Below are 24,040 nucleotides of genomic sequence, written 5' to 3' on the forward strand. Positions count from 1 at the left end.
GCAGCTTTCAATAGCATCTTCCCCTAGTTACTTAAAAAGGCCTAAAATGATATGGCTCCAGGTTAGGGATGGGATTCAAATATTTTAGCAACTGGCTCTCTGCCCGGTTGCTGGGTGGGCATAGCCATGGTGGGTGTGGCCTACTCGGCCTCCTGCACCATAGTGGTGGGGGGAGAAATTTTCACCCTCCCCAGGCTCCAGAGGCTTTCCTCCAGCCTCCGGGAAGGCAAAAACAGCCTCCCCCGGGCTCCGGAGGCCGGAGAAACGGAAACAGGCCTGTTTCTGAACTTCCGGAACTTCCAGGAGGCCCATTTTTTGCCCTTCCCAGGCTCCTGAGGCTTTCCTTGAGCCTCCAAGAGGGCAAAAATGGCCTCGCCTGGGTTCCAGAGGCCCTCTGGAGGCCAGAAATGAACCCATTTCCGGACTTCTGGAACTTCCGGGAAGCCCATTTTTCACCCTCCCAGAGCCTCCATGCAGGCCCTGCACTTACCTGGCATCCAAAATGGGCCATGTGGAGACTCCTGGGTGGGGAGGAGAGGTGCGGTGGAGGGGCCAGCCAGTCATCTCAACTACCAGTTCAGTGAACCAGATGTAAAATTAGCATTTGGCTCACCTAAATTGGTCCAAACCGGCTGAATCCCATTTTAGGCCTGCTTAAAAAGGCCTAAAATGATTTGGCTCCAGGACATTTGAAGAGGACAAAGTCAAGATATAAATCAGGTAAATAAATATATAAATTAAGAGGTTTTCTTCTCGGCAAGTTTCCTGCTTCTGTGAATGTCATTCTTCTGCAATCAGATCTCCAAATAGGTTGGGATGTTGGCAAGAAATAGGCCATTTAGGTTTATATATAACTTTTTTACAATTTATACAGTTGTGATCAGAAAATATTTGATCCCCACATATTTGGTCCACCAATCTATCCACCCACCCACTATTCAATGATTTACTAGTTGTTTTCTGCTTCTTTGTTTAGCTGGGTAGCCTTTACCACTTTCAGAGGTAAAGTGGTAAAGAGGTGGGATTCAGCCGGTTCGGACTGGTACAGGTGAACTGGTAGTGCGACTGCGGGAGGCTCCACCCACCTACCCAGATGTAGTGCACGACCACTGCGCTTGCATGGAAGGCCGTACGCATGTGCAGAGGAGGTGCGAGTGAGCAAAGCGAGCACACGTGCACCCTCACATTTGCGAACCAGTAGGAAAGGTAAGTGAATCCCACCTCTGCATAAAACTGATACTATGACCCATCCTAGAATTACCTATTAGGAATAGGTAACAAATATTTCAATAAATAAATTAGCAAACAAAAAGGGATGTTATTCTCATGTCCTTCCATTAGGGAGATTGTGAGTTCAAATCCCATACAACTGTCATGTGAAAATGGTCAATAAGTCATTTTTTTCAGTGCTATTGTAACTTTGAATGGTCACTAAATGAACTGCTTTAAGTCAAGGACTACCTGTACCTGTGGGAATGAAAAATTTCAGCAACCGGTTCACTGTCCGGTTGCTGGGGGGGCGTGGCCATGGGGGGGGCGTGGCCTACTCAGCCTCCTGCACCATGGCAGGGGACATTTTCACCCTCCCAGAGGCTGGAAATGAGCCTGTATCTGGACTTCTGGTACTTCCAGTACGCCTGTTTTTTTGCCCTCCCCAGGCTCCAGAGGCTTTCCTGGAGCCTCCAGCAGGGCAAAACGGCCTTCCCTGGGCTCTGGAGGCTCTCCGGAGGCTGGAAACAGGCCCATTTCCAGACTTCTGCTACTTTCAGTAGGCCCCTTTTTCACCCTCCCAGAGTTTTCGTGTGCACCCTGCACTTACTTGGCATCCCAAATGGGCTGTGTGGAGACTCCTGAGAGGGGTAGGCAGGGTGGGCAGAATCAGCCAATCCTTGGAACAACCGGTTCAGCAAACCAGATTAATATTAACATCTGGTTCATCCGAACTAGTCCGAACCAGCTGAATCCCTCCCCTGCCTGTACATCATTACTGTTGGTAAATAATTGACACTACAGCCTTCACGTCTTCCTGCTTGCCTCCTCCTTTTTTTTCCTAACTCCTTCATGCAGAGTTATTATCTTGCTGGGAAAGTATCTGAGGCAGGCTGTGATGTTCTCTGTTTTATGCTATACATAAAATATAAGATGATATAAGAACTCTGTGTCTCTTGATAACACTCTGAGGGTTAAGGTCTCTTTATGTGTATTCCAGGCTCCCTGGTCCTTTGTGCCTACCCAAGTCTATGGTCCCCATTAACCCAAGGAATCCAGCTGAGTGGTACAGAGGGAGTGGAGAATAAACAACATCCTTGTTATGGATGCTGGACATGCGAAACAGATGGGAAGCCGTGATTACTTTCTTCTGGGAAATGACAGCAGCTTTGGGGAGTCCTGGAGGAAAGTGAAAAAGAGAATATGAAATAAAGGATGCAATGAATTTAGAGAAAACGCAAGAAATGACCATTGACAATTAGTTTCCTGATTGTTTGCTTCACTCCATGGCTGACTTAGGGATTATATGACTTTGACATTTCAAAAGCACTCACTGGCAAAAGAAGGAGAAGGAGAAGGAGAAAGAGAAGGAGAAGGAGGAGGAGGAGGAGGAGGAGGAGGAGGAGGAGGAGAAGAGGAGGAGGAGGAGGAGGAGGAGGAGGAGGAGGTGGAGGAGGAGGAGGAGGAGGAGCACAGATCAATGAACTAAAGCTTTGAAGCATGCCAATTTTCATTCAACAACAGCATCACTAGATGACATGATCAGGGGTTAAATTTGACTGGTTTGGACCGGTTCGGGAGAACCAGTAGGGACAATTTGAATCGGTTTGCCAAACCAGTAAAAACCAACCCTGGTTGGCTCTGCCCATGCCTGCCCGCTCACCGCTCACCCCTTCTGGCTGTTTGACCCATTAACATTAAATGCTGCAGCAGAGAGAATCTAAACTTTTCATCCTCCATTCACAGAGAGGTTGCTCCAACCTGTCCCTTTAAGGTAGTCCCTGGCAGGGAGGGGGCCGGGGGGGACCATAAAGGGAGCAGCAGCTCTGCTGTGAATGGAGGGAGAACAGTTCAGCTTCTCCCTGCCATAACATTCACTATGAGCCCTTCCGGTGCTCATGCACACATTTTTTCCCAGTGGTGAAATCCAATTTTTTTTACTACCGGTTCTGCGGGCACGACTTGGTAGGTGTGGTATGGCTTGGTGGGCGTGACTTGGGTGTGGCAGGGGAAGAATACTGCAAAATCTCCACTCCCACCCTACTCCAGGGGAGCGATACTGCAAAATCTCCATTCTCACACCACTCCGGGGGAACGATACTGCAAAATCCCCATTCCTGCCCCACTCCTGGAGGAAGGATATTGCAAAATCTCCATTCCCATCCTACTCTGGGGCCAGCCAGAGGTGGTACTTGCCAGTTCTCCAAAGTACTCAAAATTTCCGCCGCTGGTTCTCTGAACTACTCAAAATTTCCGCTACCGGTTCTCCGGACCTGTCCGAACCTGCTGGATTTCACCCCTGATTTTTCCTACCGGGTTCTGTGGGCGTGGCTTAGTGGGCGATCATGTGACTGAGTGGGCATGGCCATGAGTGACATCGAGTTGGCCACGCCCATTCAGTCACAGGACCATCACCACAAAGCCACGCCCACAGAACCGGTAGAGAAAAAATTTGAATGTCACCACTGGATAAGATGATGATGATACAAAGTGGACAGGTGGACATGATGACATAATGATGATGATGTCAGGTGAGCAGGAGCTTTGCAGATACACAAGAAAATGACCTCTTACCTAACCTTGTTACTTACAGTATTACCTAACCCTGACCTAGGCTATGCATATTGTAAAAACCATGCAATCATACAAGCAGAAGTCAACAGAGAATCTTTCCAACCAAAGCATAGTTTATCCTTCTAGGTCTCCCAGCAACCACTCCACCTTTCATGCTCCTCACCTGTGGTCCCAGATGTGAAGATATAGAGACATACAGATTTAGGTGTTACTTTGGCTCTGAAGGAAAAGGGCACTGATTCAGCAGAACTTAATTTGATCCGTTTGAGCAGTGGCTCTACACCTTCAGTTGGGGAATCCTCACTCAGATAGAAAACACGTATCCCTTCGTCATTTAAAGTAGGCAGGACATCTTCAATGGCTTCTTTTAAATCTTGAAAAAGGAAAGAAAATTTTTTTGATTGAATTGACTGCCTCGTTTTTGAAAATCATAGAATAGAATAGAATAGAATAGAATAGAATAGAATAGAATAGAATAGAATAGAATAGAACAGAATAGAATAGAATATCACTGAGGATAAAAAAAAAAAACCACCATCAATAACAATGAGATAAAATAGGTTTTGCAAAATATCGTGTTGGTACAAATAGCAGTGGGATTAAACATGATAAAATAAAATCCATACACTTTAGAATCAGAGTACAGTGCAACAAGGCAGGCCATGTTGCAAGGATGCCAGACCATCGCATCCCCAAACAGGTCCTCTATGGTGAGCTGTCTCAAGGAAAGCGATCACACAGGGACAAAGGAAGTGATACAAAGACATGTTGAAAGCAGTGGTGGGATCCTCCCGGTTTAACAACTGGTTTGGTGACCAGGCGCTTTGCGCACACCCACACCTAACCCATGCAACGCGTGCGCACAATTTGAAGAAATCTTCACTTCTGGGTTTCTTCGGAGGAGTAATACAGCTGATTCGCGCAGCATTCGGCTCTGCCTCACAAATCAGCTGAGGAGATAAAGGTAGGAAAATAGCGTGGGCGGGGGGGCGGGCTGGCCCATCTCATTGTTGGGGTGAATTGGTTCACTCCCAGCTGACCGTCGGAGCTACCAGTTCACCTGAACCGGTCCGAACTGGTAGAATCCCATTACTGGTTGAAAGCCTCCTTCAAGTCCCTGGATATCAACACCACCTTCTGGGAAACTCTGGCACAAGATCGATCGACATGGCGCATGCTGATCACGCAGGCTGATAGACATCTGAAGACAGCAGAACAACCATAGCACAAGAGAAGCGAGCACTTCACAAAGCCAGAGCTGCAAATGCCGCAACAAGGGTACCCACACAGGTCTGCCCGACAAATGGCAGAACATTTCGTGCCCGTATAGGCCTTACCAGTTACCTGCGGACACATCATGGACAGCGCACAACCTGTTAGGTGTCAAGGCCCTCTTTGAACATGATGGATGGACATCATCATCAAAGTGCCAAGGAACAGAATAGTCATGATATCTATTTATTTATTTTATTTTATTTTATTAGTCATATTTCTATGCCGCCCACTCTCCGAGGACTCTGGGCGGCTTTACACTAAAGACAGTATACTAAATAGCATATTGCCCCCTAACAATCTGGGTCCTCATTTTACCCACCTCGGAAGGATGGAAGGCTGAGTCAACCTTGAGCCAATGAGATTTGATCCGCTGATCTGCTGAACTAGCAGTCAGCTGAAGTAGCTGCAGTATTGCACCCTAACCACTGCGCCACCTCGGCTCTTAATGATACAGCTTGCCAAATTTGGCTCCAAAACATCATCCACAAATCCCATTTCAGGTGGTTGTTGAGAAAAATGGTGCTGAATATTATTACTAAGAAGCCCAAGAAGATCACTAAAATAATACTCATTGCAAATCATAAAAAAATGCAAACAAAGATAGGGTGAAACCACTATAGGAATGGCACCATTTCATGCAGAAATATCCCATGCCATGTCTAATCTCTGAGTATCCTGCCAAATTATCATAGAAAGACATTCAGAAAATGGCCAGTTTTCTTCTAGGACCAGAATGTGATAAATCTTTTATTTCTCAACCCAGCTGCATTGGAAGACATGGTGGAAATGCAGTGAAGATAGAAATTGACTCCTTTAAATAGGGCCCAGTTGCTAATAATCTTATCAGATTGCTTTCAATCACAACCTTCCTGGTTTCATTGTTCACATTGTCCAAGGTATATATGTATGTATATGTATAAACTCATTATGTATATAATTCTATGAATTATTACCCTATACATAAGAAGATAAATGAATGTATTAAAACAATGTAAAAAGGTTTTACAAATTAGTGGAAGTTTAGTTTAGTTCAGTTTAGTTTTATTAAATTTTTATACCGCCCTTCTCCTGAAGGACTCAGGGCGGTGTACAGCCAGGATAAAAACCAACAGTATAAAAGTCAAAAAACAATTTAAAATTATTAAATAGTTTGGCCAATAATCTAAAATAACCTAAAATTGGTTTTAGGTTATTTTAGGTCCGACCATCGGACCAACTGCCGTGAGAGGGCGGTTTTTTGGACCTGATCCCTGGACACTGGTTGTACTGACTCTATTGCTGCCACTTCAGCACAAATGGGGGCGGACCAGCTGACCTAATCACCGTGAGAGGGTGGTTGGATCGATTTTCCCCCTTGGATTGCGGTCGTTGTGGAATGTGACTGTGTCCTCTGTTGTGAGGGGACAGTGGACTTGGTCCTGTGAATTATGTGTGAGATTCCCCATTTCCCTACCTTCTTCCCTGTCCTTTTAGGACCCTTAGGATATGGTCATGGCGAGCCACTATGACCAAACTGTACTCATCAGCGGAGCTTCTTGGTCTGCGAGACTCCCCCCTCTCGCAGGCTTGGCCCTCCACTCTATCGAGGGCCTACCTCGATGACGGGCTTTGGAACCCCGAGAGGTGGCATGTCGCAAAGAGGGGGTTGCGGGGTTTTTTAAAATTGTCTATGTCTAATCTTTTAAGGGGTTTGGGGAGGGGGGAGGGGGGTGGTATTGGAATTAGGGGCGTGGGTTTGGGGGATAACCCACCAAGGGGAGGGTCAGGCCCGGCCACGACACGCGGCGGGGCGGGTGGGGGACCCGGGGGCAATGGAGGGGGTCGAGCTTGTTCGGACTGTGTTTTTACCATCAGTACTGTGAGTGGGAGGGGTAGATATGGCGGGAGCAGGGGGCCATATCATGTTAAGGGAGCACGCACCCGCTGTCTCCAAGCGGTAGGGTGCTCCGGCCCCCAAGGCTCCACCCGTTTGCCAGGTTGCACAGATCCTCACGGCCCGGGCCTTCGTCTGATGTTGTGCAATGCCAGGTCCGTAGTAAATAAAGCCCCCCTCATCTGTGATCTTGTTCAGGAGGGGGGAGCGGACCTGGCGGGTATTACGGAGACCTGGTTGGGCCCGGAGGGAGGGGTCCCTCTGGTAGAAATGTGCCCACCAGGCTTCCGCGCATTCCATCAGCCGAGGTCACAAGGGAGGGGCGGGGGAGTAGCGGTTATTATTAGAGAAGGCCTTAGGCCTAGGGAGACCACTGTACCTCAGACAGCTGGTTGTGAGTCCCTCCTTGTGAAGTGGGGCCATGGGGTTCAGATGGGCTTGCTGATCACGTACCTGGCTCCCTGCCGCGTGGCAGCAACCCTGCCTGAGCTACTCAACGTTATTGCTGCGGTGGCGGTTGATACCCCCAGACTTATGGTCATGGGGGATTTCAACCTGCCGTCCGTGGGCGAGACATCTGAGGTGGCTCAGGAGTTCATGGCTTCCATGACGGCCATGGATCTGACCCAACTAATTCATGGCCCTACGCACACTGGGGGAAACACACTGGACTTGCTTTTTGTCTCTGGACAGTGGTTGAGTGATCTTGAGATAGGGGATATAGTCATCGAGCCCTTGTCATGGTCGGATCACTCTCTCCTTCGCCTTGACCTTCGTACCGCGGCACCCCGCTGCAGGGAGGCGGAACCGATAAGATGGTACCGCCCCAGGTGCCTGATGGAACCTGATAGGTTCCAGACGGAGCTTGGGCCAATTCCTGAGGTTCTGGCTCACGCCTCGACTGGAGACCTAGTGGCCGCCTGGGATAGGGCGGCCGCTGGGGCCCTGGATCGAGTCGTGCCTTTGCGGCCTCTGACCCGGCGCGGATCTCGCCTTGCTCCTTGGTTTACCGAGGAGCTGAGGGAGATGAAGCGCCGGAAAAGACGCCTAGAGAGTAGTTGGAGAGCTAGTCTTTCTGAATCGGACCGGACACTGGTTAGATCCCATATTAGGACTTACCTAGTGGCGATAAAAGCAGCAAAATGTACGCATTTTGCTGCTCTTATTGCGTCATCAGATAATTGCCCGGCCGCCCTGTTTAGGGTGACCCGCTCCCTGCTCCACCAGGAAGCGCGGGAGGACCCCTTGGAGGGAAGAGCCGAGGACTTTGTTCAGTATCTGTATGACAAAATCACTCAGATTCGGGAAGGTCTGGACTCTGACTGGGTAGATCCAGCGAGAGTGACGGAGGCAGGTCTTGAGACTGTTATCTGGGATGAGTTTGATCCTGTGACCCCAGATGACGTGGACAGGATTCTGGGTAGATTGAACACGACCACATGTTTGTTGGACCCGTGTCCCTCCTGGTTAGTGCTGGCTTCCCGGGAGGTGACGCGAGGCTGGCTCCAGGGGATTATAAATGCTTCATTGGGTGAGGGTGTCTTCCCCGCCGCCCTTAAGGAGGCGGTGGTGAGGCCCCTCCTCAAGAAGCCTTCCCTGGACCCGGCAATATTGGCTAATTATCGTCCAGTCTCCAACCTTCGTTTTGTGGCGAAGGTTGTTGAGAGTGTGGTTGCGGGACAGCTTCCCCAGTACCTGGATGAAGCGTCGTATCTGGATCCGTTCCAGTCGGGTTTCAGGCCTGGATACAGCACGGAAACGGCATTGGTCGCGTTCGTTGATGATCTCTGGAGGGCTCGGGACAGGGGTTGTTCCTCTGTCCTGGTTCTGTTAGATCTCTCAGCGGCTTTTGATACCATCGACCATGGTATCATGCTGCACCGGTTGGAAGAGTTGGGGGTGGGAGGCACCGTACTAAGGTGGTTCTCCTCCTTTCTCTCCGACCGGTCGCAGTCTGTGTTGACAGGGGGGCAGAGGTCGACCCCGAGGCCCCTCATATGTGGGGTGCCGCAGGGATCGGTCCTCTCGCCCCTTTTGTTCAACATTTATGTAAAGCCGCTGGGCGAGATCATCCGTGGTTTTGGGGTGGAGTACCATCAGTACGCTGACGACACCCAGCTGTACATCTCCACCCCGGATCACCCCAACGATGCCCTTGAAGTGATGTCCCAGTGCCTGGAGGCCGTACGGATCTGGATGGGGAGGAACAGGCTCAGGCTCAACCCATCCAAGACCGAGTGGCTGTGGTTTCCGACGTCCCGATATAGTCAGCTAATGCCATCGCTGACTATTGGGGGCGAATCATTGGCCCCCACGGATAGGGCTCGCAACTTGGGCGTCCTCCTGGATTCACGGCTGTCGTTAGAAGAGCATGTGACGGCCGTGTCCGGGAGGATTTTTCATCAGGTTCGCCTGATCCGCCAGTTGCGTCCCTATCTAGATCGGGACTCCCTACACACAGTCACTCATGCCCTCGTTACTTCTCGTCTGGATTACTGCAATGCTCTCTACATGGGGCTCCCCTTGAGGTGCACTCGGAGGCTCCAACTGGCGCAGAGTGCGGCCGCGCGGGTGGTGATGGGAACGACATGGAGTTCCCATGTGACACCTCTCCTGCGCGAGCTGCACTGGCTCCCGGTGGTCTTCCGAGTGCGCTTCAAGGTTCTGGTTATCACCTTTAAAGCGCTCCATGGCTTAGGACCTGGTTATTTACAGGACCGCCTGCTACCACCAATAGCCTCTCACCGGCCAGTACGCTCCCATAGAGAGGGGCTCCTCCGGGTGCCGTCGGCCAAACAATGTCGGCTGTCGGCCCCTAGGGGGAGAGCCTTCTCTGTGGGGGCACCTACGATTTGGAACGAGCTCCCCCCGGAGATACGTAGGATCCCGGATCTGCGCACCTTCCGCCGCGCACTTAAGACTTTTCTATTTTATCAAGCTGGCCTGGCCTAAATCTTCCCCCTTTTTAAATGTGGAAATTTTAAATTTTTAAATTTTAAATTCGTCTTTTTATAGGGGTATGGGTAAGGCATTTTAAATTGGGGAGCCATCTTAGATTTAATTCTGTTTTAAACGTATTTTAATTGTTTATATTGTATGTTTTTAACTTTGGCTGTGCACCGCCCCGAGTCCTTCGGGAGAGGGGGCGGTATAAAAAAAAATCTAATAAATAAAATAACCCATTAAAAATAATATTTTAGGCCAGCCCTGCTTCATGGAATAATAGTGTTTTAAGGGCGCGGCGAAAGGTACGAAGGTCAGGAATCTGACGAATCTCCGGGGGCAGCTTGTTCCAGAGGGTAGGTGCCCCCACAGAGAAGGCTTTCTCCCTGGGGGTCGCCAGTCGACACTGTCTAACCGACGGCACCCTGAGGAGACCCTCTCTGTGGGAGCATACTGGTCGGTGGGAGGCTATCGGAGGCAGAAGGCGGTCTCGTAAGTACCCAGGTCCTATGCCATGGAGCGCTTTAAAGGTGGTGACCAACCCCTTGAATCACACCCGGAAGACCACCGGGAGCCAATGCAGCTCGCGCAGGAACGGTGTTACATGGGAACATCGAGTCGCCCCCATAATCACTCACGCAGCCGCATTCTGGACCAGCTGGAGTCTCTGGGTGCTCTTCAAGGGGAGCCCCATGTAGAGAGTGTTACAGTAGTCCAGACGGGAAGTGATGAGGGCGTGAGTGACCATGCGCAAGGCATCCCGGTCCAGAAAAGGACGCAACTGGTGGATCAGGCGAACCTGATAAAAAGCCCCCCTGGCCACAGCCGTCAAATGGTCTTCTAAAGACAGCTGTGAGTCCAGGAGGACACCCAAGTTGTGAGCCCTCTCTGAGGGGGCCAAGATCTCACCCCCTATAGTCAGTGATGGAACCAACTGACTATGACGGGACACCGGAAACCACAGCCACTCGGTCTTGGAGGGGTTGAGTCTGAGCTTGTTTCTCCCCATCCAGATCTGTACGACCTCCAGTCACCGGGTCATCACTTCAAGGGCATCATTGGGGTGGCCTGGGGTTGAAATGTACAGCTGAGTATCATCAGCGTACTGATGGAAATCCACCCCGAAGCCACGGATGATCTCACCCAGCAGCTTCACATAAATGTTGAACAGGAGGGGCGAGAGGACCGAACCCTGTGGCACCCCACAAACTATGTGCCTCGGAGTCAACCTCTGCCCCCCTGCCAACACAGACTGCATATGGTCAGAGAGGAAGGAGGAGAACCACCGTAGCACAGTGCCCCCCACCCCTAACCCCTCCAACCGGCGCAGCATGATACCATAATCTCTCTCTCGATCTCTCTCTCTCTCACACACACACACACTCATACAAATCTCTCTTTTTTCCCCTCCCTCCCTCCATCTTCCTCTCCCTTCCTTGCTCTCTCATGAGCAATGCTCATTTCAATATCTATAGGGAATCTTCAAGCAATATAAATCTCTATACTGTGGTATAATTGCACAGCTCTTGATTATCCAGATTTATCAAAGAGGCCCAGAATTAGGATATTCATTAAATAGCAATGCAAATTACCTCCTTACTTCAAAGTGCGGTAAAGACCCTAGACCCGTGATGGCAAACCTATGGCACACGTACCACAGGTGGCACGCGGAGCCATCTCAGCGGGCATGGAAGCCATTGTCCTAGGCCAGCTCCACCATGCATGCGCACGCACCGGCCAGCTGATTTTTGGCTAGCCACACTCATACTGTCCATCCCCTCCCAGGAGTCTCCACGTAGCCCGTTTTGGATGCCAGGTAAGTACAGGGCTCACACAGAAGCTCTGGGAGAGCGAAGAATGGGCCTCCTGGAAGTCCAGAAATGCACCATTTCCAGCCTCTGGAAGGCCTCTGTAGGGCCAGGGGAGGCTGTTTTCACCCACCCGGAGGCTCCAAGAAAGCATCCAGAGCCTGGGGAGGGTGAAAAACAGGCCTACCGGCCATTTCCAACCTCCAGAGGCTTAAGGTAGGCCTGCTAGGCCCAAAAACGGGTGTGTGGGGGCCCTCGCACATGGGTGGGGTGTGAGATAGCATGGGGGTCTCATGCACATGCGCAGGGGGCGTGGCAGTGTGGGGAGGTTGTGTGCACATGTGCAGGGGGGCAGAGTGCATGGGGGCATTGCATTATGGGTGCACCTGCACACACTTTCACACATGTGTGTGTACTTTCACCTGAGGGAAAGTACTACTACTCGGCACCTGAGGGAAAAAAGGTTAGCCATCACTGCCCTAGACTTCTTTCTCAAAGTACTGCCCCAAAGATGCTTCCGTCTGAATACTAGTGTCCAAAAGAGCACTACAATGGACTGATCCACTCACTTACTTATTTAAATTCATATAGCTGCCCATTTCACTTACGAGACTCACAAGTTAAAACAGCAAACATATAGAAACTGATTAAAAGATGTTAAAGTGCAAGAAAGGGCCAGGTTTTAGCTCATAAAAAATGTATACCAGAACAACTAGACACAAGAACAGTTCTTTTCCTGAATGCCATCACTCTGCTAAACAAATAATTCCCTCAACACTGTCAAACTATTCACTAAGTCTGCACTACTATTACTATTAGTCCTCTCATCATTCCTATCACCCATCTCCTCCCACTTATGACTGCAAAGCTGTAACTTTCTTGCTTGTATCCTTATTATTTATATTGATTGTTTCTTAGTATGATTTGATTGCTTATTTGTACCCTGTGAATAGAATAGAATTCTTTATTGGCCAAGTGTGATTAGACAAACAAGGAATTTGTCTTGGTGCATATGCTCTCTGTGTACATAAAAGAAAAGATACATTCGTCAAGAATCATAAGGTACAACACTTAACGATAGTCATAGGAAAACAGTCAATATAAATCTTAAGGATACCAGCAACAAGGTTACAGTCATACAGTCATAAATGGGAGGAGATGGGTGATAGGAATGATGAGAAGATTAATAGTAATGCAGATTTAGTAACTAGTTTGACAGTGTTGAGGGAATTATTTGTTTAGCAGAGTGATGGTGTTTGGGGAAAAAAAACTGTTCTTATGTCTAGTTGTTCTGATGTGCAGTGCTCTATAGCGTCTATATTATGATATGACTATCATTAAATGTTGCACCTTCTGATTCTTGACAAATGTATCTTGTCTTTTTATGTACACTGGGAGCATATGCCCCAAAGACAAATCTCTTGTGTGTCCAATCACAATTGGCCAATAAAGAATTCTATTCTATTTTATTCATAGGGTACAAATAAGCAATCAAGTCATACTAGGAAACAATAAATATAAATAGAATTCTATTCTATTCTATTCTATTCTATTCTATTCTATTCTATTCTATTCTATTCTATTCTATTCTATTCTATTCTATTCCATTCCATTCCATTCCATTCCATTCCATTCCATTCCACTCTACTCTATTTTAAAAGGAGAGAAAGGACCAGTAGTTATGACATATTTACTACTGTATTTCCCCAAAAATAAGACCTGTCTTATATTTTTTTGAAACCTGAAATAAGAGCTTGGCCTTATTGCCATGTGCTCAAAAGCCTGATTGGGCTTATTATCAGGGGATGTCTTATTTTGGGGAACACAGGGTATTTTCTATGGAAGCATTTTCCTACATGATCCTCTCACCTGGAGTTGATAGAAGAACTTTAGCCTTGCAAGATTTCAGCACATGTATCAGAGATTTGAGTCGGATGTTATAGTTGACACACGCCATAGTACAGCCAATCTTTGATAATCCGATCCAAACTGAGATATAGGCAGGGATGTTCTTGAAGAAAACAGCCATGGTATCCTCTTCTTTCAGCCCCACATAGTCCTTCAGTACTCTGGCTATCTGATTGCTGTGTCTATCAATGTCTCGGTAGGAATAAACTTCGTCTTCAAAGAGAATCAAGGGTTTATCTGAATATTTCTTCACTCTGGCCAAAAAGATTTCTAAGAAAGTGATCGGGGGAACGCGGTTCATGTATGTGTGGCATCGATATCCCATGTGTATGAACTGAATCAGGTTTTTCAGATCCAACCAAAAATAAGGGAAGAAAAATTTTCCCACCAAGGGCAGAAGAATCAAAAGCCCAAGGACAGCTGTGTATAGATCCAGCATGGTTGGGATTTAGGCTTGGTATCTTGGAAGAGGTAGATCGGATTCCGATTTATTGCAGGATCTATCCAAGCTCTGTTTGCAAGATCTATCCAAGCTCTGTTTTGCGGAAGGCAAAGAGAAGAGAAATGATGAATAATCAAAAAGATGCAATGCTCACACTCCACCCAGTTTCTCAAGGCTCCTTAAATGAAGGGACCTTTGTTCCCCAGCCAATAAAATTTGAATGGCATGCTGACAGCTCTGTAATCTCAGCATGCTGCTTGTTCCTTACCTTCCTCATCTGTTGCTAAACTTCCTCATCTATAACACAGGTTATAGTGTTTTTCAGCAAGAGGCTGAATACTTATATGCAGTGCTGCCTAACTTTTGTCCTTGTGCCCACAATTTAGATCTCAAAGTCCTGAGAGAGAGAAAAAAGTTGTTGGCACAGTTGATGCTTAATGAAAATTAACAATCTGGAAGGTCACTGGCCTTTGCAAAACAAACATTGATGACACAATTTAACCAAGAAAGGGAAAAAAAAAAACCAGATACATTCAGCTGCAATATAAATGAAGGAAAGGCGCATGCATGAATGAGGCTTACTCAGTTAGTTTGTCAAATGATCTAGCAGTCATCAGCTCCTCTTTCGAGCTGCTATCTATAGTGGGCCACATTATACTACAGCAGTTCTCTGCAATCTGATGATCACTAGCTACAATAGTGATCAAAATTATGGAACCTTTTGGGGAAAGTGTATTTTTGAGGTTTGATGGCCAATAACACCACTTAACCGAATTGAAAATCTATGGAGCCGACTAAAGAAACTTGTTAGTCAGAAGCGACCCAGCAATAAAACCCAGTTCATAGAAGCAAGCATTCAATCTTGGTTTCACATTAGAACAGCTGCAGATTTAAAAGACTTGGTTCACTCCTTTCCAAGTATTCACCAGTTTCAACCCTGCTTAGTCGCTGAGCTCAGTCAAGGCCATCGTAGTGCTGCTTCCTAACTGGGTTTGCCTCAAGGCCACATTCCAAATGGCTTCCCTCCTGGAATTCTCGCCCCCACGGAGAGGGCTCGTAACTTGGGCGTCCTCCTGGACGCACGGCTGTCTTTAGAAGATCATTTGACGACCGTGGCCAGGGGGGCTTTTTATCAGGTTCGCCTGATACGCCAGTTGCGCCCCTTTCTAGATCGGGACTCCCTACGCACAGTCACTCAGGCACTCGTCACTTCCTGCCTGGACTACTGCAACGCTCTCTACATGGGGCTCCCCCTGGGGTGCACCCGGAGGCTCCAGCTGGTCCAGAACTCGGCCGCGTGGGGGATTATGGGGGCGATGAGGCGCTCCCATGTGACACCTCTCCTGCGCGAGCTGCACTGGCTCCCGGTGGTCTTCCGGGTGCGCTTCAAGGTGTTGGTGACCACCTTTAAAGCACTCCATGGCTCAGGGCCGGGGTATTTACGAGACCGCCTTCTGCCACCAATAGCCTCCCACCGGCCAGTACGCTCGCACAGAGTGGGCCTCCTCAGGGTGCCGTCCGCCAGACAATGTCGGCTGGCGACCCCCAGGGGGAGAGCCTTCTCTGTGGCGGCACCCACCCTCTGGAACAACCTCCCCCCAGAGATACGTACAATAACAGACCTCCGGATTTTTCGTCGGGCCCTGAAAACCCATTTATTTCAACTAGCTGGGCTGGCTTGAGTTAAATTTTAAACTGATTTTAAATTGGAATTGTTTTAATTACGGCCAAAATATTTAATTATTTTAAACAGTTTTTAGATTTTGTATGTCTTGTTTTTACTTTGGCTGTTCACCGCCCTGAGTCCTATATTGGAGAAGGGCAGAATAGAAATTTAAACAAACAAATAAATAAATAAAATTGTTTTCTGACAGCTGAAAGCAATGAAGAAAAGTTGTACACTGCAAAAGCGCAACTCATTGTGACCCATAAAGAAAGTCAGAGCTCGTTGGAGTAATATAATATTCAGCAGGTGACTTGATTATTTTATGAGAGCAATGTTGCCAAGAGTATTTATTTAGTTTGCAAAGCAATTCCACAGTTTATTGGGAAAGAAAAGAGTTTAAAGCGAGGCCTGCACTAGAGTTCAACTCCCTGCTTATCCTCGAATTTATTGTCTGATAATGGGTAAATTACGTTTATCCTGAGTCATTCCTTATAACACGATCTAAAGTATCATTACGGTTTTCAAGATGAAGAATTTGAAAGGTTCTCAGAAGACTTACCTCCCCGACACACCTCATTTCCCTTTTCAAGAACTGTTAGTTTCTGATATATGCCTGACATGGAATATAGGATCCTGCGGGTTTAACAACCGGTTCAGTGATCACGCGCTGTGACACACATGCACAGTTTTACAAATACTAACCTTCTGTGTTACCACTTGCTAGTTATACAGCTGAGCCGTGGCAATCCGCTCTTCTGCGCCGATCAGCTGAGAAGATTAAGGTAAGTAAAGTGCATGGGGGGGTGGGCCGACCTGATCATCGGAACGAACTGGTTCGCTCCCAGCTGATCGTCAGAGCTACCAGTTTGCCCAAACCAGTCCAAACCAGTAGAAGCCCAACCCTGGATATGGCTGTTCCATTGCAACTATGGTCACAGCTGTAGTCTACTGTTTGCTCATCTCTGTCTATAGGATGACCGTCCCCTGCACAATAGTTTCAGAAATAGAAAAAGCAGGAATTACATTATTTAAATTATTTAATAATTAATAATTTAATTAATTTAATTTAATTTAATTTAATAATTAAATTAAAATAATTAAAATACCGATTTGCCAAACTGATTTCTTCATCAAATATCCTGTTCACATAATTGCTATTGGAGCTATGAATACGATTCTCTCAGGATAATAAAATTATATCTTTATGTCTATTATTTCCATTGAAGTCTGAGCAGAAAGAATAGATTTTGCACTATCAACATCTTAGAGAAATTGACTACGATACCTTAAAGTTCTACATCTCTTAATTTATAGCACAAACTCCAACATGGAAATATCCTTTTAGTTTAGTTTAGTTTAGTTTATTTGATTTGTATACCGCCCTACTCCCGAAGGACTCAGGGCGGTGAACAGCCAAGCAATAAAATACATAAATACACAAAATTTAAAAACCAGATAAAATCAAATTAAATCATTTTGGCCCAGACAGATTAAAACACCCCAATAATTTAAAAACAGATTAAAATTTACATATTAAAAGAGGGAGGAGATTAGGCCAAGCCCGCTTGATGGAATAAAAAGGTCTTCACAGCGTGGCGGAAGGTGCGCAGATCCGGGATCCTCCGTATCTCTGGGGGGAGCTCATTCCAGACGGTAGATGCCCCCACAGAGAAGGCTCTCCCACTAGGGGCCGCCAGCCGACATTGTTTGGCTGATGGCACCCGGAGGAGTCCCTCTCTATGAGTGCGTACTGGCCGGTGGGAGGCTATTGGTGGTAGTAGGCAGTCCCGTAGATACGGAGGTCTGGGAGAATTTCTCCCCTCACTTCTGGAAAGCATCAGAGTATATAATAATAACAATAATAATAATAATAATAACAACAACAACAACAACAACAACAACAACAACTTTATTGTCATTGTACGTGTATACACAGTATACTCATACAATGAAATTCACTTAACACCCAAAGACCAAGTCCAACACACACAACAATCCCCAAACACACTCCCACCCACCACAATTCCCCACCCTAACCCACCCAAATATCCACACAACAGACCAAGTAATGCTGTCCAACAGCTCACTGATGGTGGCCCTTTAGTTCATTGTTGAGTGCAATTATAACCCTGGGATAAAAACTATTCATAAAATGTGTGGTCCAAGTTTTAATTGTTCTATATCTTCTGCCAGAAGGCAACAGTCCAAAAAGATTGTAAGCAGGATGGGAAGAGTCTCTGAGAATGTTATGCAACTTTCTCAAACAGCGAGATTCGAAGATGTCGTCCAGGGCTGGTAGCTGGAGTCCGATGATATTCTGGACAATTTTAATGATTCTCTGTAGAGCCTTTTTGTCCGCTACAGAGCTGCTCCCATACCATGCAAGAATGCCGTATGTCAGGACACTCTCAATGGTGCTACGATAGTAGGAGAGAAGTGGATGCTGAGATAGATTTATCTTCCTAAGCATAGGCTTAAGCTGCCTATATCAGTGGTGGGATTCAGCTGGTTCTATCCCGTTTGGGCGAACCGGTAGTGGTGACTGTGGTAGGATGCGCCTACCTGCTCTGATGTAATGCCGTCCTATTTAGCCACGTTTTAGAGGCCATGCGCATGTGCGGAAGGCCCGCACATGAGCAAAGAGCATGTATGAAAGGCTGAGCATGTATGGACACATGCGTGCTCACATTTGTAAACTGGTAGGGAAGGGAAGGGAAGCGGTGGCTCAGTGGCTAAGACACTGAGCTTGTCGATCGAAAGGTCAGCAGTTCAGCAGTTCAAATCCCTAGTGCCGCGCAACAGGGTGAGCTCCCGTTACTTCTCCCTGCTTCTGCCAACCTAGCAGTTCGAAAGCATGTAAAAAATGCAAGTAGAAAAAATAGGGACCACCTTTGGTAGGAAGGTAACAGCGTTCCGTGCGCCTTTCGCATTTAGTCATGCTGGCCACATGACCACGGAGACGTCTATGGACAGCACTGGCTTTGGAACTGAGTAGGGCACCGTCCCCTAGGGTCAGGAATGACCAGCACATATGTGCGAGGGGAACCTTTACCTTTAGGGAAGATAAGTGAATCCCACCTCTGGGCCCTATATGAGATACTTCTAACTAGGAATGCTCCAGAGTTTTATTCAGTTTGAACTCCAGATTGAACTTGAATCAGATTTCCTCTGATTTATTATACTTCTCAGATGAATGAGCAGAAAAGCATGAAAACACACTAGACTTGTTCTTTGAGTATCATGTTCCTCCCGTTGTTGCAATATAGTTCTCACTTTAAAAAAAATCTAAAATATTTGTGGAAGTGAATACTGTTTTGATCGTATTTGTCAAAGTGAAGATTGCAATATCTTTTTTTCCCCCCTCCTTGGAGTGGGATACAAAAAGTGTGATGAGCATCCTCCCATATATTTTTTTACCCATTCAATTAGAGGATTATGAGGCTGATTAATCTGAGAAAACATGGCCCAATTTATCCAGTGAGCATCAAGATCAAATGGTAATTTGAATCCAGGCCTCTCTTGTGCAAGATTGGTTGCTAGATTGCATTGATATTAAAATATATTTTAACCAGGGGTGAAATCTAAATTTTTTTGCTACCGGTTCTGTGGGCGTGGCTTAATTAGTGGGTATGGCTTGGTGGTAAGGTGACTGGGTGGGCATGGCCAAGTCAATGTCACTTCTTTGCCTTTTTTTAACCTACAAAACACGACACAACACAATTGGCTCACCCCCAATGTAAAAGCAGCTGTGCTAGACTCAAAATGGCCTCACAACAAGCAGGAACCTCACACAGTCCCAAAAAGCCCAAAAAACCAACTTTCACACGTCACACACACAAAATTCCACATAAAGCTTTGTGAGATTTTGTGTGTTTGTGTAGTTAGAGTAAAACACTACAGAAACACACTAAATCTCAGAAAGCTGCACAAATATTATTTTATTTTTTATTTATTTTTATTTTTATATAAAAGCAGCTAAATTTAAATCTTCCTAAACTTTAAATGGCTAGGTCTAAAAAAAGAACAACTAAAAAAAACCCAATTAACTTTTTTTTTTAAAGCTCCCAAAGGAGAAAAAAACCTTACCCAATAGAACAGGGGTCTCCAACCTTGGCAACTATAAGACTTGTGGACTTCAACTCCCAGAATTCCTCAGCCAGCTTTGCTGGGAGTTGAAGTCCACAAATCTAGGCAGGAAGGCAGGCAGGCAGAAAGAGCTGCTCACCGATGAGCTTGATTGCAGGCAGGGATATTCAGTTGCTTGCTGATGCATGGATTGCGATCGTCATGCGATCAGCAGCTAAAGTAAGCAAGCTGGAGGCTGTGGGGGGAGAAAAAATATTTTTTTTTCTTTTACATGGCTCTGGCGATCCAAGCTGAGTTGCCTGATTAGCAGGCAACTCAGCTGGGATGTCAGAGCTTGGCTGGTCAGCGCCATTTAAAAGGGAAAAAAAGGCTCTGATGATCGCGGGGCTCAGCTGGACATGGGGGGCAGGGGCAGGGATTTTTGCTACAGGTTCTCCGAACTGCCTGCCGCCGTTGCTACCTACTCGCCCGAGCCAGTCCGAACTGGGAGCATTTCACCCCTGATTTTAACCCTTAACCACAGATGTATTATTTCGGCTACGCTATTACAGACATGAGGTCATAATGACCTCTGTAGCAAAAAGACATTTGATGTTTTCATGGTTGGATCTAAAAATTGATTTATAAAGCAGTAAACCAAAAAATATATTGATCTCTATCAAACTCACGTTGCGCAGGTCACTTTTTGTTTCTCCATCCTTGAACTTCAATCTTTCTTCTCTCATTTTTACATTGGTCCACTGAATGATGGCGCTAACAATTTCTTTAGAAAATAATAATTTCCAAATCTCTAGGGGAATAGGGGAATTTCCGTGATTTCTAGCTGCTGGCTGTAGTCGTGGTAATTGCACAACAATATTGTGCAATATTGTTGTGCTGTTCTGGATCTATTGCTTCCAAAAGGTGCAGAAGACCATTTGAATGTGTTCTTTCCATATCAATTATTGCACAATTTAGCTTGTACCTGGTCATCAATTTCATTGGGACCTTCATCATTGCTGATGTCAGAATCAGCGGCAGTGGCAGGTTCCTCATCATCCATTACAAAATTTTCGTCACAATCCGCTTCTGCTTCACTCAGACCACTCTCTGCTTCTCCATACCATTTTAGAAAGTTTTTTCGAAGTTTCTTCGAACTTTGAAGTTCGAAGTTTGTATCACCAAATTTTTTTGATGGAAAACTTGGCCCCGGCATTATAAAAAAGAATACGTTAACAAAGATCTGTGGTCAAAATGACCGAAACTCAAATTCAAATGCCGCTACTGAAAACACCAAATAACTGATGCAAGAGTGAATGCTGCACACACTCTTATTGGTGGGAAAACAAAAGCTATTCACAACCGGAATGGTCCATTTCTAAAAAAAATAGGGGTGTTCCAAACATTTTGGAAAACTGTTGCAGTCACTAGGGTTATGGGTTATGTTGCAAGTCTGTGATTATGGGTTAAAATAATAATAATATACAAAGGGGGTATTTTGACAGGATCTGAGTTTAGAAATGAGTGCTTTTGGGTTGGAAATGTTAGATATGTGCATGAACATGTATTGATGTGAATTTTAACAATATATGGATGTTTTGAGCCTCCTTTGATATAATTTCTCCCACATTGGACACAAAGCAGGATGTGGGATGGCACCGGAAGTAAAGAGTTAACCTTCCCAAATACTTTCTTGAGAATAAGCTTCACTCCAAAGCAAATGTTTCTTGCGGCAAGAGAAAGTGACATTTTATTATTTTGAGAAAAATTCCCCAGCTGGTGGATTAAACAGATGTCTCAAGAATATACAGTAGTGGCCAAAATTGTGGAAACCTTTTGGGAAAAGTGTATTTTTGATGTTTGATGGCTAATAACACCACTTTTTTTTTTTTGAGTTTCAAATTAATTCTATTCCACTGCTGGAATAGCCCAGACCTTAACCCAATTGAAAATCTATGGAGCCGACTAAAGAAACTTGTTAGTCAGAAGCGACCCAGCAATAAAACCCCAGTTAATAGAAGCAATCATTCAATCTTGGTTTCACATTAGAACAGCTGCAGAACTAAAAGACTTGGTTCACTCCATGGGAAGACATTGTAATTCATGCTAAAGGTTTTTGGGCATCCAAAAAAACTAAGGCCATTTGCTTTTCTGGGTGGGCTTCGTAATATTCTAAAGTATCTACAACTATTCTTATATTATTCCTAATTTGTCTGCCAGGCAGGAAGCCATTCCGGTCTGTATGTATCATAGCATTTAGTATTCTTTTCATTCTTTCAGCCATTATGCTCATAAAAAATTTATAGTCCGAATTTAAAAGGGAAATTGGTCTATAGTTTTTTATTTGTTTTAGGTCGGTACGTTCTCTTGGCAGTAATGTAATGTATGCTTCCCTCCACGAATCAGGTATTTTAGCTTCCAACAACGCCTCGTTGCATATCTCCAGTAATTTTGGTAATAGTATTTCATCCGATTTTTTTGTATGTTTCTCCTGGGAGACCGAAACAACAAAACCGAAGCAACAGAAACTCACCACATGTGACCTGGGAAGCACATGTGACCATCAGCCAGCAAGGCTAGCTAAGACCCCCACCCCCTGGGAGTCTGACAACCAATCAGGATACTGTTTCGGGGCCCCAGGAAATGCAAAGCCAGAGAGAGCATAAAAACCCGAGGATTTACTGTATCTGCCCTTTTTCTGTTCAGGAACTCAAGCCATGTGATCCTGTCCACCATTAAACCATCTTTTCAAGCAGTCTCCATGTTTCCAGTGTCTTTTTTCCCACTTGGAGCAGAACCCAGAAGGATGGTTCTTCCAGCACATCTAAACAAGATGTTTCTTTTGTTTAGTTGCATGGCTAGGAAGCGATAGTCTATTCATAGTTCCCTTACTTTCCTAGGAACTTGCTTCAGCATTATCACTTCCTTCCCCTTATAGATCATTGGCTCTTCCCTTGTTATATTGTACAATACGTCTCAGACTTTTTTTCTAGCGAACCTAATGTGGACCTCCCTTGGCAGCTTATGCCTTCTGGTGTAGTTTGTCTGCCTCCAGTACACTTCGTCCAATTCCTTTATTATTTCCTGTTTATCCTGTTGTAGGGCCTCAGCAATCAACTCCGCCATCACTTGCCCCAAATCTTCTTTACCTTCCATTACATTTTGGAATCATAGGTAGAAAGCCACCCGGTCCATCTCCAACTGAACGATTGAATCCTCGAGTCCTCTGTTTTGAGCCATCAATTTTTGGTCTACCAATTCAAGCTTTTTTTCATTTTGTTCCACCCTAGTTTCTACTTTCTTTATTTTTTGTTCATTTTTATGGATTGACTCTTGTATGTCATTCATTTTATAATCTAGGGATTTGATGTCTATCTTTAGTTCATCATGGTTGCTGGACATTTTCTCCTGCATTTTCACCATCGTTTCTTGTATCAGCATCAGGGTGGATTGCATGGCCTGCATTGTTGGGATTACCACAGATTTTTCGGTTTTTGATAGTCCTTCTGTCGATCTTTGAGATATGGGTGAGGCCATAGTAATTGTGGGGTTTGGAGTAGTTTTTTTTCCTGTTCTTTGCACTGTTGTGGAAAGACTTGCCATTTCTTTCAGGATCCTCTTTTGATCTCTCACTATCCTATCAATGTTCCTCTAAACTATTGTCCACTAGCGTTACCTATTTTACTTTTTCTTATTCTCCTTATCTGTCGCAATAGTGCTGGGATTAACAGAGGCATCTGGTCGAGCTGTGAGCGCTCGCCTCGTGCTTTTCCACTTGCCTGATTCCCTCTCTGGTTCGCAACACTCTCCAAGCTTTTGCGCCCCTAGGGGTCCCCAAAACACAAAGAAATCTGGGGTTGGAGAGCAGAGAGCACTCTCCTACCTCCGTATTGCCACAAATCGCCAACCAGAAGTCTGTAATTGCCATTCAAATAGCAAATCTTTCATAACAGTTACTGCATTACATTAGGGGTGAAATGCTCCCAGTTCGGAGAGGATCGCCCAATGCAGTAGCAATGGAGGCGAGTGGTTTGGAGAACCAGTAGCAAAAATCCCTGCCACCACCACCCCCCATGCCCAGCTGAGCTACACAATCATCAGAGGGTTTTGTTTTTTTTAACTTTTAAAAGCATTTTTTCTACAACCTGTTCGGCCAAAAAAATGCTTTTAAACATTAAAAAAAAAGCCTCTGATGATCGTGCAGCTCAGCTGGGATCGTCAAAGGCTTTTAAAAGGAAAAAAACCCTTTTTTTCTTTTAAATGCCTCTGATGAGCCA

General features: G+C 45.9%; 1 protein-coding gene across 1 annotated transcript in view; it reads right to left on the minus strand.

Moving 5' to 3' along the window:
* LOC117660350 (long-chain fatty acid transport protein 2-like) overlaps nucleotides 1-14,378 on the minus strand; it is a 29,829-nt gene extending 15,451 nt beyond the window's left edge. Inside the window, exons 1-4 of the mRNA XM_087891745.1 lie at nucleotides 14,301-14,378; nucleotides 13,552-14,125; nucleotides 3,947-4,156; nucleotides 2,233-2,388 (exon numbers count right to left, since the gene is read on the minus strand). Of these exons, the coding sequence (XP_087747871.1) occupies nucleotides 2,233-2,388; nucleotides 3,947-4,156; nucleotides 13,552-14,029 (844 nt within the window). The 5' untranslated portion in view covers nucleotides 14,030-14,125; nucleotides 14,301-14,378. The remainder of the gene's footprint in view (nucleotides 1-2,232; nucleotides 2,389-3,946; nucleotides 4,157-13,551; nucleotides 14,126-14,300) is intronic.
* Nucleotides 14,379-24,040: the final 9,662 nt, after the last annotated feature.

The sequence above is a fragment of the Pantherophis guttatus genome, chromosome 4 (assembly GCF_059756535.1).
Source record: "Pantherophis guttatus breed Tessera chromosome 4, ASM5975653v1, whole genome shotgun sequence".
Taxonomy (NCBI): Eukaryota; Metazoa; Chordata; class Lepidosauria; order Squamata; family Colubridae; genus Pantherophis; species Pantherophis guttatus.